The sequence below is a fragment of the Notolepis coatsorum genome (assembly GCF_963971535.1).
Source record: "Notolepis coatsorum genome assembly, chromosome: 7".
Lineage (NCBI taxonomy): Eukaryota > Metazoa > Chordata > Actinopteri > Aulopiformes > Paralepididae > Notolepis > Notolepis coatsorum.
Genome location: NC_140171.1, coordinates 119,084,733 through 119,102,686, shown reverse-complemented (window position 1 = coordinate 119,102,686; position 17,954 = coordinate 119,084,733). Strand labels below are relative to the sequence as shown.

Genomic DNA, 17,954 nt, shown 5'->3' with positions numbered 1-17,954 from the left:
CGCTGGCGGAGGATGGTTTAGGATGGATATAAGGGGTTAATGGGTTAATAATGGGTTAATAAGATATAGAATAATATTGGCATAAGATCGATAGGTAGTTGATAGAAAATGTAAATGTAGTAAGTTTTGGCTTTGTGTGCGCTGTGCTATAAAGGCCTTATCTGTAATATAAAGGCCCATACAAGGACTAACACTCGACAACATGTAATCGAGTTTTTTTTAAATTGCATTGTATTTTCTGAATGTTCTGGCTGCAAAAAGCGTACTGGTACGCAATATATATTATCATAATTACCGTAATTCCTCTAATAGTAACCCCGGCTTGTATTTGTTTCAACTGTAGCGGGTACCAGGCTTGTATTAGGAGGAGGCCTGTATAAGAGGGAGGCCTATATTTCAAATTTTCAAACGGATCATAATGAATAAATCAACATTTTGTGTCAGTTTGAACCCAGTAAAATGTACTGGGTTCATTTATTGAAACCAAGTACTGTATGAAATAGTAAACAGTGCAATTACAGGTGGTCACTGGTCATTTCAACGTTTTCAAAGTGAAATCAAGTAACTAGCTCAGTATGCAGCTCAGTATATTAGTAACCCGGCTTGTATTAGGAGGCCGGCTTATAATTGCTTAGCTCAAGAGCGCACCCGGCCATTAATAGAGACCCGGCTTGTATTTGAGACCCGGTTACTATTAGAGGAATTACGGTATATGTCAAAAAGGCTTTACGACGTGCTTAAGAAAGAAATTCACATCTGGTGCACCATGTTGCACGGTAAGCACGGTGTCATGCAGGGTAACCAGAAACGCCAAGCCGCGTGTGCTGATGTCATCAGAAGCTGCTACATACATCTTCTGGCTCAGATGTCAAGCATGTAAGCCCGGGGCCATTTCTCCTCAGGGATGCACTGATGCCGTTTCGGAATACTGAGTAACACTGTACCAATCATATGACTCTTCAGTTCTCTTCTTCTATTTTTACACAATGTGGAGAGACTTTGAGGCCACTCGTCTGGGGTTAAGAATGGGCAGAAATGACTGAGATATAATCCAGATCTATACATACAGCCTTCTTTGTGTGAGAACAAACAAACAACAAGCACAAATCCGCAATAGCTGTGTTGGAGACGAAATACTTGATTGGATTTATTGTTATTTATGTTATGGTTGGTGGTTATATCTATAGAGGACATTTTGTTGAATGTATGGAATATTAAAAGAAATTATTTATTGGTTTATATAAGTTACGCAAATCAGACAATATTATGCTATGGATAAATATGAGTTATGATTGCTGAGAGTTGAGCTAGGCCTGGCTCCCTCTTTGGGTCAGCTCTGCTATTATAAGGTAGGATCCTTATTAGGGGAACTGCTTTCACCTAGGAAAGGCTGAAATTAATAGGAAATACCTGGTTGGAGACTGGGGAGCGGACACAGTATTTCTACCGCAAATACCGCAAATATAGACTCAAATCATGTTTACTTTAATTGTTTTATAAGGCAAGTGGCCCAAATTCTTTCTTTAATGATTTGTGAATAAATTCCTTTGTTAAATGGAAACATCAGACTTTTGGTTTTTGGATTGCGCGTCGTGAACCACGTGGCTGTTTGTTACATGCATTCTCTCTCTCTCTCTCTCTCTCTCTCTCTCTCTCTCTCTCTCTCTCTCTCTCTCTCCCTCTCACACACGCACGCACGCCAAACAACCAAACAACCAACCGACCATTCGACCAACCGACCAACCAACCAACCGACCAAGAACCAACTGACCAACCAACCGGCCAAACAACCAACCGACCATTCGACCAACCGACCAACCAACCAACCAACCGACCAACCAACCAAGAACCAACTGACCAACCAAACAACCGACAGACCAACCTACCAACCAACCAACCAACCAACCAACAAACCAGTAAACCAGCTAAGCGAGCTATAGAGCAGCTGGTCACAGCTAAAAAAAGAAATACCGGTATAACAAAATCAAGTTGCTTTACTTTTCATTTCTAGCATGTTGCTCTGATTGTAGTTTGGGCAATGAGAACGAGATTAACTGGTGCCCTACTTATCCAGGAACTTCAGTGCTGACAGATAACATCCTTCCTTACTATCAGGATGAGTCAGGTGGCTAATGCCAGTCATGAACGCCACACAGAGCTCTGCGGCATCATATTCCCCAAGTCACGTTTCACACCAACAGCATGCAGTCATCAGTCAACAGTGGAGACATACTGTACATGGTGAAGGATGTCTTTCCTAAAGTGGAAATTAGTTTTTGCAACTCCGCTGGGTTGACAATATTGTTGTACTGCTGCTGCAGTAGTGCAGTTAGTATAGACAGTATGTAATTTCTTTGAATATACATTCAAGACCTGAACTCCTGTAGTTTTGATCATATCGATAGTACAAGGACTTATAATGTAATGCCAAGGCTTTGCTCATATCTACAGTATAGTATGATTTATAAAATGGAGGGGAGAAACTCCAAGCTTTCCGATACTAAATATACCACTCTAGCCAGGTAAATGTACAGTATATAAAACACAAGTATATTATATGTATGTATCTGAGTGTGTATTTGTCCCAGTTTTTGTTTGTGTTTTGAAGAGAAAACAAAAGGTTATATAAAGAAAAGATCAAAATGAACACATTTAAAAATATATATATTTTTATTTATTTATTTGCTAGATTAAAATGATTGTGCATCTGGTATTATCCCCTCATCTACACCACTCTGGTTCTTTCCTCCTCGAACTTGCTGGAGAAGCAACAACAACAACAACAACAACAACCAGATGCTGCCAAGAGAGGCTGTGAGATCAATAAAGACATGGCTATTCTGAGCAAGAAATAATGGATCAATAGTCTGTGAACCAAAACAAGCATCAGGTTCTTGACCACAGTGCTATCATAGAAATCAGTACTGGTCAATTTAACCTCTTAAACCCTAGCCATATTTTCAGAAAATCCGCCTAAAATACATACCTAAGATTAGCATGTTCTTGTTTTCTAGGGACATCTATGGATCTCAGGGAATGTATTCCCAGTGTCAGAAATATTGTGTCTGTTACTAGGCTTGAATACATTTGAATGAACCAAAGGAGAATATCGATTTCTTTTTTTTTTCCTTTTATTTTTTTCCTTTTTGATGGTGAATAACACCATGCTAAAAATGACCAAAATGTGTAGCGGTTGAGTCTACATGGTCTGCATTCCAAATTCCTGGTAATCTTACAAATAGCACCTTTAAAACGGAAAGGAAGTTAAAGAAAAATATCTAATCTAGGCCAGCCAGGAAACATCTGATACCAAAGGAACTTTAAGGAAGGCAATACAAATAGCATATATCTAATTTAGCAAAGCCTTAGTATAAACATAAGTATCAAGTGTTACCAAGTCGAAATAGCATCGCTGTCCACAGATTTACGGTTTCCAATGACTGGATTGACTGGAAATGACATTAGCGAAACTGAAAACAGTTATAAGGGAGGTTGGGACCCAAAAGGAGGCATCCCAACCGTTTTCAGTTTAAGAAAAATATCACCCTTGGATTTATAACGTTATTTTGATGCAGCAAATCCTGAAATCCAGAGCCAAAGGCTGTACTGAATCCTACTGAATCTACTGTTGCTTTGCGGTGTTGTCACCTCCCTTTAACCAATACCCCGTCTCTGGGCACGGCCCTCGCATGTCTCTGTGTGGCTCTCCGAGTGACCCAGTGTGTAGAGCGTGTAGCTAATGTCACCTTCTCCGAGATACCCAGTGTGTAGACTCTAGAGCAGGAGTGGCCAACCCGCGGCTTGCGACTCTTTGCCCGCCAATGTGTTAAAATTAAAAAATAAAATAAAATAAAAAATGTATAATATATATATATATTTTTTGTCATTCATTCCATAAGACGTAGAATAAACATTTACAGATTTTTTTTTTAAATGGTTCATTTGCATGTTCTTGGTATCTGATTCTAAAGACATCTATGGATCTCAAGGAATGTATTCCCAGTGTCAGAAATATTGTGTCTGTTACTAGGCTTGAGTACATTGTAATGAACCAAAGGAGAATATCAATTCAATTATATATATATATTTTTTTAATCTTTGACTGTGAATGGGTACAATACAGTACGGCTCAATACACACAATTGTTAAGGGGATGCAGACCAGAGAAAGACTTTCGTCTTGTTTACATCAGGGTCCCCCATTTTCAATTCATAATGAATTTTAAGTAAGGGTGCAACATGCTCCGTGCAATCTATTCTTTGTGGATCTAGCCCCCAGTGTCTAGAGCTTGTAGCTAATGTCACCTTCTCCGAGAGACCCAGTGTCTAGAGCATGTAGGCTAATGTCACCTTGACGACGATGAGGGTGGACAGGTCTTCCATGCGGACCCCTGTGTCTGCTGTGTGGCTGCCGAAGACACTGCTGTAGTTGTGGAGGAGCTTGGCCATGATCTTGTTACAGATATGTTGGTCCTTCATCGCTTCCAAACCAGGGGACACGCTGGGGAGTGGAAAAATAACAACATAAGTAAAAACAAACTAAATTATTTTTGTTTTTATAAATATATATATACTGTATATATATACGATTTAAGATAAATGCAATTCTTTTTCAATTATAATCACACTAAATCTATTTGATCCTTTTTTCTCCATCTCTTTATCTGCATAGTACTGAACGAATAGTTTTCATAAAAAGATACACCAATACCAAAGCCAAAACAGGGTAACACAGAGTTTTCCCCGATACTCTTAAAACAGGCACGTGCAGGGGGGGGGGGGGGGGGGGGCTTTGGGTGCCCAAGCACTTGCCCATGTGCCTCTTGTTGACCAAAGTGGCAATGCCCATGGTCCTCATCAAGAATAATTTTAACAATTAATAATATTATAAATAAAAATGTATAATGTCTGAGGTGCATGGTTTTCTGTTATGTTGCACGACGCGTCACCCTCCCTCTTGGAATGACGGGCCCATTAGTCAATAGAAATCTAGCGCAAACCGAGCATCTCGCCTCACGTTTGCCCATCTGTCAGCTGATTTTAAGCAGCAACTGAAGTCAGCACCAGCAGCTAACGGTAAGAAAGTTATTGTTTTCCATAACTAATATTTTAGCAACAAAGTATTAAGAATGTTAACTATCAGGCGGCTACGTGGCGTAGTGGGCAAGGCGCTCGCCACGAATGACGGAGACGCTGGGCTTGCCTGTTCGAGCCCAGCGCTCCACATTGCTTTCAGTTTAGCTGGTCGTTCATACTATTACACATTGGTCGTATTAGGGGGTGGGAAACTGATGGGTGGGGATCGGGCGTTGTGGACAGCGACTCCTACAGGTCGGTTGGTGTGCCTGCGCAGTAGAATCAGGAGGTGTCGGGGGCAGCGTGAGCCTCCCACGTGTTACTCCTCGTCACTGAGAGATCGAGCTGCGCAGGTGTATTCACTGAGATAACAGCATGCCCCGTATGTGCCATGTGTGTGTGTGTGTGTGTGTGATCTTGAGGAAACGAGAGAATAGATTTTTCAGCCCGCCTCTATAGCGTGCATAAGTACACATATACTATCGATAATCTAGCGTTTATTTGAAAACGATTCATAAATAGGCCGACAAATGACAACGTGTCTAGTGTATTCGAGAATATTCCAATAAATGCCGTTTATGGGGGAATCTTAAAATTTTCTGAAAATTTTCGAGAGAACGATAGCTTTTCGAAATGCTATAAAAAGGATATGAACCGATTAAAAAACAATCTCCGTTTCGACAATGTTGACTGCAAACAAGTCATTGATAAGCGACGGGCAGATTAGACACATAGCCATAATTTAAAACATAGATTATGCGTTTTTAACGCTAACATTGAAGTGGATGATGGCATTCAACGGGGTAAAAAGGTAAACAAGGTCGGCACTGATAGTGTTAAGGTCCTCCTCACCTCATGTTCTGTTATCCTGAACATTGAGTCTCCACCGGCAGTGGCTCCCCTCTCTATTTCAATGGTCTGTATTGTAGGCTGATGTTGTTATTCACAGCCTCAAACCTTGCATAGAAGGTATTTAGCTCATTCACCAGGGAGATATCATTGTTCAGCTTGGGGGAGGTGCCTTTGTAATCTGTCATCGTTTTGAGGCCCTGCTGCCACATACCTCTAGAATCAGCCTGTTCAAATTGAAGTTCCACCTTATCCCTGTATCGCCTTTTTGCATCTATTACTGTCCTCCTTACGTTGTATTTTGCCGCCTTGTGCTCGTTCATGTTGCCTGTTATGAGCCCAATGTTGTAGGCTGAGGTGCGCGCTTTCAGAGCCTCACGGATGGATTTATCTACCCAGGGCTTTTGGTTTGGGAAAACTCTAATTGTGATGGAGGGGATTGTATCTTCTACCAGAGTACCAACAAAGTCCAGCACTGTTTCAGTGTAATCGTTTATATTATCTGTGTTCTCACGGAACACGCTCCAGTCTGTACACGCGAGTGCCTCTTGCAGCGTGTTCTCCGATTCCACAGACCAACGCTTCGCTTCTCGCATTACTACGGGAACACGCTTGAGACTGTGTCTGTACTCTGGCATAAGAAAGATGGCGTCATGATTAGATTTACCGAATGGACTACGAGCCTGCGACGTGTACCCGTCCTTAAAATTGCGAGTAGCAGTGGTCTAATATATTCTCGCCTCTGGTGGGTTCAAGTTTCAAGTTTCTTTATTAGTTGTCATACAAAAATACAGAATACTTTTATATGAAATGCTTTTTTCTGTTTTTCTCCTGAGTGTGCTAGATAAAGTATAAAATAGAAAGTCAAAAGTACGTAAACAAGTGTAAACAAAAGTGTTCAATATACATATATACAACAATACAGAGTAGAAAAAATAAGTAACTGAGTTACAATACAATATACAGTACAATGTAGACAAGTCACATGCTGATGTCTCTCTCTCTCTCTCTCTCTCTCCTAGTAGTCATTAATACCATGCTCTCTCGGGGCGGCTAAGTGGCGCAGTGGGCAAGGCGCTCGCCACTAACACAGGAGATGCTGGGTTCGAGCCCAGCTCTCTGCGTTGCTTCCGGCTTGGCTGGTCGTTCATACTAATACAATTGGCAGTATTAGGGGGTGGGAAAGCCGGTGGGTGGGGATTGGACGTTGTGGACAGCGACTCCTACAGGTCGGTTGGTGCGCCTGTACAGCAGAATCAGGAAGTATCGGGGGCAGCGTGAGCCTCCCACGCGTTACTCCTCACCACTGAGAGATCAGCTGTACAGGTGAAAAGATGCGACGGCTGCCTCCTCGTGTACCGGAGGGGACACGTGATGCAAGGCTTCGTCCACATTGCAGCCGACCAGTGGGAGGCATGGCCTAACAGCGTTCGAGACAGGGGAGGGTAGAATTGGATCATACGAAATTGGGATGGGAGAAAAAGTAGATAACAAAAAAAAATACAATGCTCTCTTCCTGTGTGTTTGTGTGTAGGAATGCAGACATGGGGACAGGACTGACTGCAGGGGACTGTGCACCCAGAGCTGGCCCACAACAGAGGTCTGGTAGGACAGCTGATACACCAGCAAGTGCCAAACAAGAAATAAGAGAGCTTATATAAATGAACCAATTGCAATGAATAACCATTTAAGTGACCAAAGAAATGACTGTTTACTGTTAATAATAAACTTCAGCTAAAATATATTATTGTGTTGTATTTGCTTAATTATATATTACATTACAACATAGGTATACAGTACAGCCATAGATATTCATAACTGTACAGTCTGGGACTGCTCTGTGCACCTGCCCCTCTAAAGGTCTCTGCACGGCCCTGCTCTAAAAGTATCTCTTTTCCAAGAGAGACCTGGCTGGCAGAGAATGGCAGTGGTACATTTAGTTTGGGACGTAACATAAAACAGTCATCAAAACAACGTTGGAGTTACTGTAAAAGTGCAATACAACAAAAGTGCAGGGGAAAATACAATTATATTATTAATTAAAACATTTGCAATTATCAATACACTTGGGATTCCATGGACTTTAAATTCACTAAATAGGTCCTGGAGTTTAAGCTAATTCTTTAGGCTATTCCACACTGAGGGTGCAGAAAACATGAAGGCCTTCTTTAACTGGGATCACATTGGACGCCTTTTTGAACTCACCTATGACTTTTTAGTTTAGTTTTTTTTAGCACCTTTTAGTTTTTTAGCACCTATGAGTTTAACGCTTTTTCGGGCGCTCTCAGTTCCAAAAGTTTCAACTTCAATGTCACCTTCTTGTCGACGGACCAATCAAATCAACCAAGGGGAGGAATTACAAATCTGGGGTATCAGAAGAGAAATCAATAGCAAAACAAACCAATCGGTAATGAAGGAGAAGCTCATTTTGACAATTTCTGACAAATCTTGTTTGTATGACCTGTCAACAGGTACTATGACCAAGATATGAACAAAAATGCCTGAAGGACTGTGAGCAATCAATGCTAACGGTAGTAATTTATGTAACTTGTGTAAAGTTAGCTGAAGTAGCAATTGTAATCAGTGGTATCACTCATTCTCTATGTACACCCCGTGCCTCGTGTTTGAGCGCAAGAAAAAGGCATCCAATCTGATCACAGCCTTAGCATTTATGTTTTAGGAAGCTTTGGGAAAAGTCACAAGAGACTGTAACCCGTACCACGTTTTGGGCCATAAAGACAGACAAGCTGAGTTTACTTTGGGACATTATTTCCCCAAGCAGTTTATATAAACAGGTAAATAAAAGTGGGCCTAGAACTGAACCCTAAGGGATCCATTTACAAATAGTTAGTGCATATATATACACAATACATATACTGTAGTGTACATACACAACACATGTAAAATGACTGTAATGTGATGTAATTATTGTATGATCATGTAAAGAATGTCACAATTAATTATGTGCTAATTTTAACTGTGTACTTTTGGTAATGATGATATGTAATAAATGACCACATTTAAGTAGAAACGGGACAAATTAGCCATGGCTAGAAATCCTACATGCAATGCATCTGTACCTGTATATATTATTGTAACTTGCTACAATGTTTTCTTTTGCATTGTCCCTGACAAATAAAGAAAATAATTAAATATGCAAGACCCTCAAACTGGGTAGCTTGATGAGAGAGAAACCAGTGTTGACAAGCTGCTGTGTTAAAATATCATGATCCGCGGTATCAAAAGCTTTGGATAAGTCAATGAAAACAGACACACTATGCTGCTTATTATCCAAAGCTTTGATTATATCGTTTACACCTTCCATGGCAGGAGTAACAGTGCTATGATTTCTTCTGAACCCTGACTGATGTTAGGATAATATTGACTGAGTGTATAAACACTCTTTCACCTCTTCCCCAACTAGGGATTCCAGCACTTTGGCTAATACGGAAGGTTTGGAGACTGGTCTGTAATTATAAGCACTGTTGGATCCACTCCTTTTAGGGGTAAAACGTAAGCAGCTTTCCAGACCTGAGGCATTACATTGTGTAACAAAGATTAAAAAGAAGATTTGCTGCTAACGTTTCTCTCTAATAAAGAAAATGGATTACACCTCTCAATATCTTTTGTTCAATAACCCCAAACTAATAGTCTATACTGTTAAAAGTAATGGATCAAATCGGTACTTGGCATGGACTGATACATTAGCACATTGACTGCCAGACCCGAGATTTCTTGGGTTTTGATAGTTTTTTCTTTTATTCGATTTTTTTATTCATTATTCATCCACGGACCTCAGTGTTACCATAGGAGATCATTCTGAAATCCCAAAAGTGCAATACCGGCCGCATCCTGGTAGGTGGCAGTATCACCCACCCTTTGAAACCTTATTTCACACCGTGTGTTACATTTAAATTCCTCCGGGCGCAGAATTTAGACGAAGCCAAGTAAATTGCTTCATCCGACCATTTCGAAACGCATCTAGCACACTCGATCCATAAATTGTGCCAAATTATGTCCGGGACCAGATGGACATCAATACTGGAAATCGCGATCAGACAATTGGAATATTCTTTTTGGAATAGCCCCGATCAAAGGTAAGGACTATATAACATCAATTTCACCTTGATCCTACAATGTTTTCATATCGATCCGGCCGATCAACGTATATGTAGTATTCAAAACGAATGCCCTTAATGGCGATCAAAGTATCAAAAAACTACCCGCCCACCCCCCCGCCTTTCATGCATTCATGATGAAACATAATACCTATTATATACCTTTGAATTGGAAATAGTAGCGTGTACAGGCGAGCAACACCAACGCTATTAGCAGAATTCACATATTGCTCCATAACACAGTTACCAGGAATTAGCCAGGATCACTCTGAAACTATACAATATTCACCACGGTATAACACGCAAACGTATACATGAACATTTTTATTCTTTTTCACATGTTGAACGATGGATTGTTAATGTCAAATGAGCCATAGTATTGTCTCCATAGCTATAATATAGAATATAGATATAGCCCTGCAAACACCGCAATGCACAGTGAAATTCCCTATACTTTACAGCGCTGGCACACTAGTACAAAGATGGGGAAATAGCATGGCACTCAAAGTGTTAAAGCCATAATCCACAATATTTTGAAGGGTCTGATTTATGGATGCAAAATAAGCTTTTATGATATGTTTTAACTGATTGTGAAACAGAATATAGGTCTGTGGTTAGTGTTTACAAACATCATAAATGTAAAACTGGAAAAAGAAATACAGCAAATACATTTAAAAACTCATAATTACCTGTTATCTAACGTTTGATTGACATTTTTATTAACAGATTGCAGAATGGGTACAATATAGTACAGCTCAATACACACAATTGCTAAGTTGCAGACCAGAGAAAGACTTTCGTCTTGTTTACATCAGGGTCCCCCATTTTCAATTCATCATAACATATATGACATACATGACATACAGGTAGACAGTACTGTTGCATCTAGACATTTATGACATACCAGATCTACAAATATACAGTACTGTTTATGTGTACAAAAGGAGTCTAAAAAGAAAGTATATACATTTGGGGGGGAAGAAACTGTACATTGGAGGAGGTTGGGTAGGTGGGGTGGGGTGGGTAGGTGGGTTGGGAAACTGTACATTGGAGGAGGTTGGGTGGGTGGAGTGGGGGGGGGGGGTTGAGTAGGCAGGGTGGGGGAAACTGTACCTTGAAGGGGGTTGGGTTTGGATATTTACAGGGGCCAGTTTCGAATTGCAGTCCCCCGTAGGTGCTCTTTGAGAGTGGTTTTGAAAGTGGGTAGTGATTCACATTCCTTTACAGCTGTGGGTAGGGCGTTCCACATTGATGTGGCATAATTGCAAAACGTGTTTAGTCCCTTGTTGAGCCGAATCTGGGTTTAACATGATTTGTGGAGCTCCCTCTGGTGTTGTGGTTGTGGTATTCACTGACCTTTGGGAAGTATTTTGACATGTACATGGGTACCTTAGTGGTGTAGTGCATCTTGTAGACCAGGCCCATTGCAAGTTGCTGTACTCTGTCGTCTACTCTAATGCCTCTTTTCCATTGCATAGTACCTACTCGACTCTACCCTACTCTACTCGCTCTAGGTACCTGGGCCCTCATTCATCAACGTGTTCTACGCACAGATCTGTGCTTACCCTGTGCGTACGATCATTTCTAAGCAAAGAGTGGGATTCATCAATTTCAATTTGAACTTGACTCCGTGCTTACGTCTACGCACAGGTCAGAGCACACTTACCTGACGCCCAGTGGTAGAATATATTATTACAACAAGGAAATGAGCTTCTGTGCATAATAACACTGGCGGAGCGCAGTCAGTCAGTAGCCTACACCCCGTATATTCCGATAACGCTATATAAACCATGCTGCATTCATTCTGAGAGAAAGATCTATTATTCCAAATGCTATTTATAGGGGTTTGACCATAATTACACTACTGTTGCTATTTTACAATGAACTATAATGAACTACGGTTCGTACAGAACATGCCAGTGTTATTATGCACAGAAGCTCATTTCCTTGTTGTAATAATATATTCTACCACTGGGCGTCAGGTAAGTGTGCTCTGACCTGTGCGTAGACGTAAGCACGGAGTCAAGTTCAAATCAAAATTGATGAATCCCACTCTTTGCTTAGAAATGATCGTACGCACAGGGTAAGCACAGATCTGTGCGTAGAACACGTTGATGAATGAGGGCCCTGGTACTTTGTTCCTTTTCCACTGCAGGTAGTACTCCGTTTGTCTCTGTGTGGGGAGGCAGGGCCACTGGCGTACAGCATGAGAGCTCCGTGAGCATAGCTATGTCCGTGAGGGCTTGGAGCAAGCCAGAGTAAAGACAGTTTTCAATCAATCAATCAATCAATCAATCAATCAATCAATCAATAACAACACTAACCAGACTCTCGTTGTGTCTATTCTTCTAACGTTAACGTTATCTCTCGTGTCTATTCTGCTAACATTAACGTTACCTCTCGTTGTGTCTATTCTGCTAACGTTAACGTTACCTCTCGCGTCTATTCTAACGTTAGCATTAGGTAATAACCGGTTTAAAATGGATGATGATTACCTCACGTTGTGTCTATTCTACTAGCATTAACGTTACTAGTACAAACAATCAATAGCTTTATATTGATCACGCTATGTACGCTAGCCATGGTAAAACGCAATCACATTAGCATGTAAGCTAACAACAAGCTTAACAAATCAGCTATCTTTTTGTGAGACTAAACTCTCCGCTCTTGGTGGTAAATTGTGTTGATGTTGGTTTTCTTTCATCAATAAATGAGGCAGAATACACAGTGAATGTATCCTTTTTTGTTTATTGCACTTGTTCCTGCTGCAAACAAATAAATCCTATGCGAGGCATTAAAGATGGCGGTGTTGTGTTTTGTGCAGGACGCTCCAACGTGTGACGCTTCTCTCTTCTGACCAATCAGTGGTCTGCAGTTTTTCATGTCACTTTTCTGGTACCACTTCTACCCGCTTGGAACCTCGAAAAAGCAGGGACTAAAAAAGTACCCAAAAAGTACCAGGTACCAGGTATTTTGGCAATGGAAAACCGAAAAGGTCGAGTAGAGTAGAGTCGAGTAGGTACCATGCAGTGGAAAAGGGGCATAAGCCATCCTAGGTTGTCAAAGTGGGCAGGGGTGAGGTGGGTTCTAGGAGTAAGGTCAAGCAGTAGTCTGACCAGTTTGTTTTGTGATGTTTGTAATTTTGTTTTTAGCGCCTTTGAGGTGCTTTGGTACCATGAGGTGCAAGCATAGTTGTAGTACCCTTGAATGAGTGCTCCTGCCAGAGTCTTCATGGTATTCTTGTTTACCAGAGAGGAGATCCGGTACAAGAATCTAGTTCGTTGGTTGACTTTTTTTATTACATTGGATGCAATTTTGTCACAGGAAAGATTTGCCTCTAGGATGGAACCCAGGTATGTAATTTCATCTTTCCTTGTGACAATATTGTCACCCACTGTAACTGAGAAGCCGTCGGTCTTGCTGAGTTTGTTATTTGAACCAAAGAGAATGGACTCTGTTTTACCCAGGTGTAATGATAGTTTGTTATCAGCGAGCCAGGTGCAGATTCTGCCTAGTTCTGAGCTGAGGGTTTTTCAACCTGTAACTTGTTCTCATCAGAGACCAGCAGGGCTGAGTCGTCCGCGAACAGGAACAAGTTGCAGTCACAAGCTGACGACATGTCATTTGCATAAATTAGGAACAGTAGCGGTCCTAGTATGCTTCCTTGTGGAACACCACAGCTCACTGGGAGGGGGGGGGGGATAGGGTACCATTTACCACCATCTGTTCTCTCCCCTCCAGGTAGGATTGCATCCAGCTCACTGATAGACTATCAAAACCAATTGCTTTTAGCTTGTCAATCAGAATGGAGTGATTGACAGTGTTGAAGGCCTTTTGTAGGTCCAGCATGACCATGCGGCAGTATTTGCCCGCGTCCACCTCTTGTTTGATGTGGTCGTTCAAATAGAGAAGGCATGCGTCAGCGGAGTGGGATGTTCTGAAGCCAGATTGGAATTCGTAGATTAGATTTTTTTCCGCAAGGTACTTTGACCTGTTCGTATACTATTTTTTCCATGACTTTCGAGATGGAGGTAAGAATAGAAACAGGGCTGGGCGGTAGTTGCCTGGGTCTAATTTTCTGCTCTTTTTGTGCAGGGGGGTTACTCTCGCAATTTTGAAGTCTTTGGGTACATGTCCCTGTTTTATGGAGAGGTTTATTATGTGTGTGATGACAGGGGTGATGGCGGCTGCTGAGTCTCTGAGGAATTTGGAGGGGATATTGTCATGGCCAGTTGTTAGGTTGGAGGGCGCTCAGTTTTTTGAGTACCTGAGCTGTTACCATTTCTAGTTTGAAATCGTATTTGCGGACCCCTAGGTTATTGTAGTAGGCTATGATGTGTTCTGCCCCAAAATGCCCTGAGTGGGAGGGTAGTTTATTTACCAGTGTTGCGGCTATGTTTGTAAAGAAAATGTTTACGTAATTGGCCACATCCAGCTTGTCTGTGATGAGCGTGTTGTCCGTCTTTATGTCTATGTTTGAAAATCTGGTTTTAAGTTGTTTACTGCAGCCTAGTTGATTATTGAGTAATTTCCAAAGTTCACTGGGTTTCTTTTTGTTTTCCTCAGTTTTGTCATTGATGAAATTCTTTTTTGCAGTTTTGATCATGGAGTTTACGTCATTTCTTAGTCTGTTTCTTTGCAGTTTGAGTTCAGTCACGTGGGCTTGGAGTTCACTGCTCGAGCTTTTGGTAAGCTTTGACTGACTTTTACAAAACTCAGAGCATTTTTTGTCTCTGGTTTTCATAGTGGTCAATATTTCGGAGTGCATCCACGGCTCAGCGCGATTTTTTACCCAGGTGGTTCTTAGGGGGGCCATGTCGTTTAGTATTGTTGAGAATTTGGTTTTGAAACCAAGCCATGTTTCTTCAACTAGTGTACCACTGAGCTCTTCTGACCAGTCCAGGCTCTCCAGTTCTAGGTTAAAGGCCTCACTAGAGTAGGTTTTGAGGTCTCTAGATGTGACTGTTTTGTGACAGCCGGCCTTTTGTTTTAGCTTTTTGCCGGTACAGAATATCATATAATGATCGCTTAACCCGCATGCTATGACCCCTTTATTGGAGATCTTGGACTTGTCAGAGGTCAGAATGAGGTCAATGGTAGTCTGTGTTGATTCACATACACATGTGGGTTGGGTGATTAGCTGGCTGATTCCGTGCAGATCACAAAACCTACTGAATGACTTGAAGACGTCAGTCCTTGTATGGGAATATCACCCATTTTAAGAAGAAAAAAAGCGTACATGTTTTTCCTGTGCCACAGGACAATTCCCTCATTTGTCAACCACCCTCTCCTAAAGCTAGAGAGAAAACACTCTACTCTGCAATGTCACCTGGATGTGAAAACCAGAGTTTTGTGTTATAGTACTGCCAATAGGCGTGAACCACAATTTAAAGCTTATTTGGGTGTAAGAGCTCCCAACATGTTATGGCCTCACAAAGTCAGTGGCCCATTCATTGTATATGGAGCAACCCCGGACAAATTAGAGGGTTCTCCCTTTGGTTTCTCTAGCTGTTCTGTTCTGAACTGGGGCACAGGAATAACATTATGTGAATTCTTTAAAATGGTTGCCAATCCCCTTTAACACATTGAGTGCCACGAACGCGTTTTGTCGTTAGTTTATGCCGACCTTTGATTGCCCCCGACGCTATATAGCGTTTGTTTGTCGTTTTTATTTATTGGCGATTTGATTTCATATTTCATCAATCTAGCCTCACGCTAGTGTTGCAGACTCTCTCTGAGCTCAATTGGGAAGATACCGCCCCCTATCGTCTCTCCCTGTGTAACTGCACCCCATTACTTTACACTGACGAAGGGGGGGTGGCCAGTTTCCTCATTTTACTTTTCCCTCAAGCCAACTGAAGAATCCATTGTGCTCGCCGGCCCGGAAAATGCGTGGATTATGTATTTACAGTACCCAACACTGTAATCAATAAGCGTGATCGATATTTGGAATGGCGATCAGGAATTGGAATAATTTTTTTGGATAACATCTGATCTCAGGTAAGGAATTTATTTTACCAGTCTTAGGATAATCAGAGCTATTTTCACAGAGATATAAGCGTTTGCCCTATGCGTGTGTGTGTGTCTGTGTGTGCGCGATCAGGAAATGAGAAAACCAAATTTTTAGCCCGCCTCTATAGCGTGCATAAGTACACATATACTATCGATAATCTAGCGGTTATGTGAAAACTATTCATAAATAGGCCGAAAAACTACGACGTGTTTGTGTATTCCAGAATATTCCAGTAAATGCCTTTTATCACGGAATCAATATATTTTCCTTGAAAACGAGGGCTTTTCAAAATGCTATAAAACGGAAATGAACCGATTAAGAAACAATCCGTTTCGACAATGTTGACTGTAAACAAGTCATTAATAAGCGACAGGCAGATTCGACACATAGCCATAATTTAAGACAGAGATTATGCGTTCACAACGCTATCATTGAAGTGGGTGGTGACATTTAACCACGTTAATGGCCGGCACTGAAAGTGTTAAATGCTCAGACAATCAACTAGAAAATTAAAACATGTCTCCATTTCTATTTCTTATTTTTGGTGGTGGGACCCATTTTGTTTATGTTAGGATTACAGATCGAGCCTTTTAAGTTTAGGATACGGAATGGGCAGCATCAGCAGTGAAAAAGCTGCATTAGTGCAAACTTACATTTCACCATTTTCTTTTTGGCTTGTTCCGATTTGCCGACATTTTGAGATAATCGGCATCTAATCGGCATTGGCTAGGCTATTATAACCATAGGCACTATATTTGTAGGCTATTGGTGACTTACTTATTTCATGAACGCACTCTCACTGGGAAAGCAGACAGCAGTGGAAGATGGCCACTCGTCACCACGTTACTCCCCCCAGCCCACTCCTAACGTTACTCCCCCCAGCCCCCACTCGTCACCACGTTACTCCCCCCAGCCCCCACTGCTAACGTTACTCCCCCCAGCCCCCACTCCTAACGTTACTCCCCCCAGCCCCCACTCGTCACCACGTTACTCCCCCCAGCCCCCACTGCTAACGTTACTCCCCCCAGCCCCCACTCCTAACGTTACTCCCCCCAGCCCCCACTCCTAACGTCACTGCCCCCACTCCTAACGTTACTCCCCCCAGCCCCCACTCGTCACCACGTTACTCCCCCCAGCCCCCACCCCTAACGTTACTCCCCCCATCCCCCACTCCTCACCACGTTACTCCCCCCAGCCCCCACTCCTAACGTCACTGCCCCCACTCCTAACGTTACTCCCCCCAGCCCCCACTCGTCACCACGTTACTCCCCCCAGCCCCCACCCCTAACATTACTCCCCCCATCCCCTACTGCTAACGTTACTCCCCCCAGCCCACTCCTAACGTTACTCCCCCCAGCCCCCACTCGTCACCACGTTACTCCCCCAGCCCCCACTCCTAACGTTACTCCCCCCATCCCGCACTCGTCACGTTACTCCCCCAGCCCCCACTCCTAACGTTACTCCCCCCACTGCTAACGTTACTCCTCCCAGCCGCCACTCGTCACCACGTTACTCCTCCCAGCCCCCACTCCTAATGTTACTCCCCCCATCCCGCACGTCACGTTACTCCCCCAGCCCCGACTCCTAACGTTACTCCCCCCACTGCTAACGTTACTCCTCCCAGCCCCCACTCGTCACCACATTACTCCCGCCAGCCCCGACTCCTAACGTTACTCCCCCCACTGGTAATGTTACTCCCCCCAGCCCCCACTGGTAACGTTACTCCCCCCAGCCCCCACTCGTCACCACGTTACTCCCCCAGCCCCCACTCGTCACCACGTTACTCCCCCCAGCCCCCACTCGTCACCACGTTACTCCCCCCAGCCCCCACTCGTCACCACGTTACTCCCCCCAGCCCCCACTCGTCACCACGTTACTCCCCCCAGCCCCCACTCGTCA

At 42.6% G+C, this 17,954-nt stretch overlaps 1 protein-coding gene across 3 annotated transcripts in view; it reads right to left on the bottom strand.

Annotated features, from left to right (window-relative positions):
- Positions 1-17,954, bottom strand: part of fam13a (family with sequence similarity 13 member A) — a 259,712-nt gene that overhangs the window by 148,413 nt on the left and 93,345 nt on the right. For all 3 annotated transcript variants that reach the window (XM_084319360.1, XM_084319361.1, XM_084319362.1), the window contains exon 5: positions 4,350-4,500. In XM_084319360.1, the coding sequence (XP_084175486.1) occupies positions 4,350-4,500 (151 nt within the window). The remainder of the gene's footprint in view (positions 1-4,349; positions 4,501-17,954) is intronic.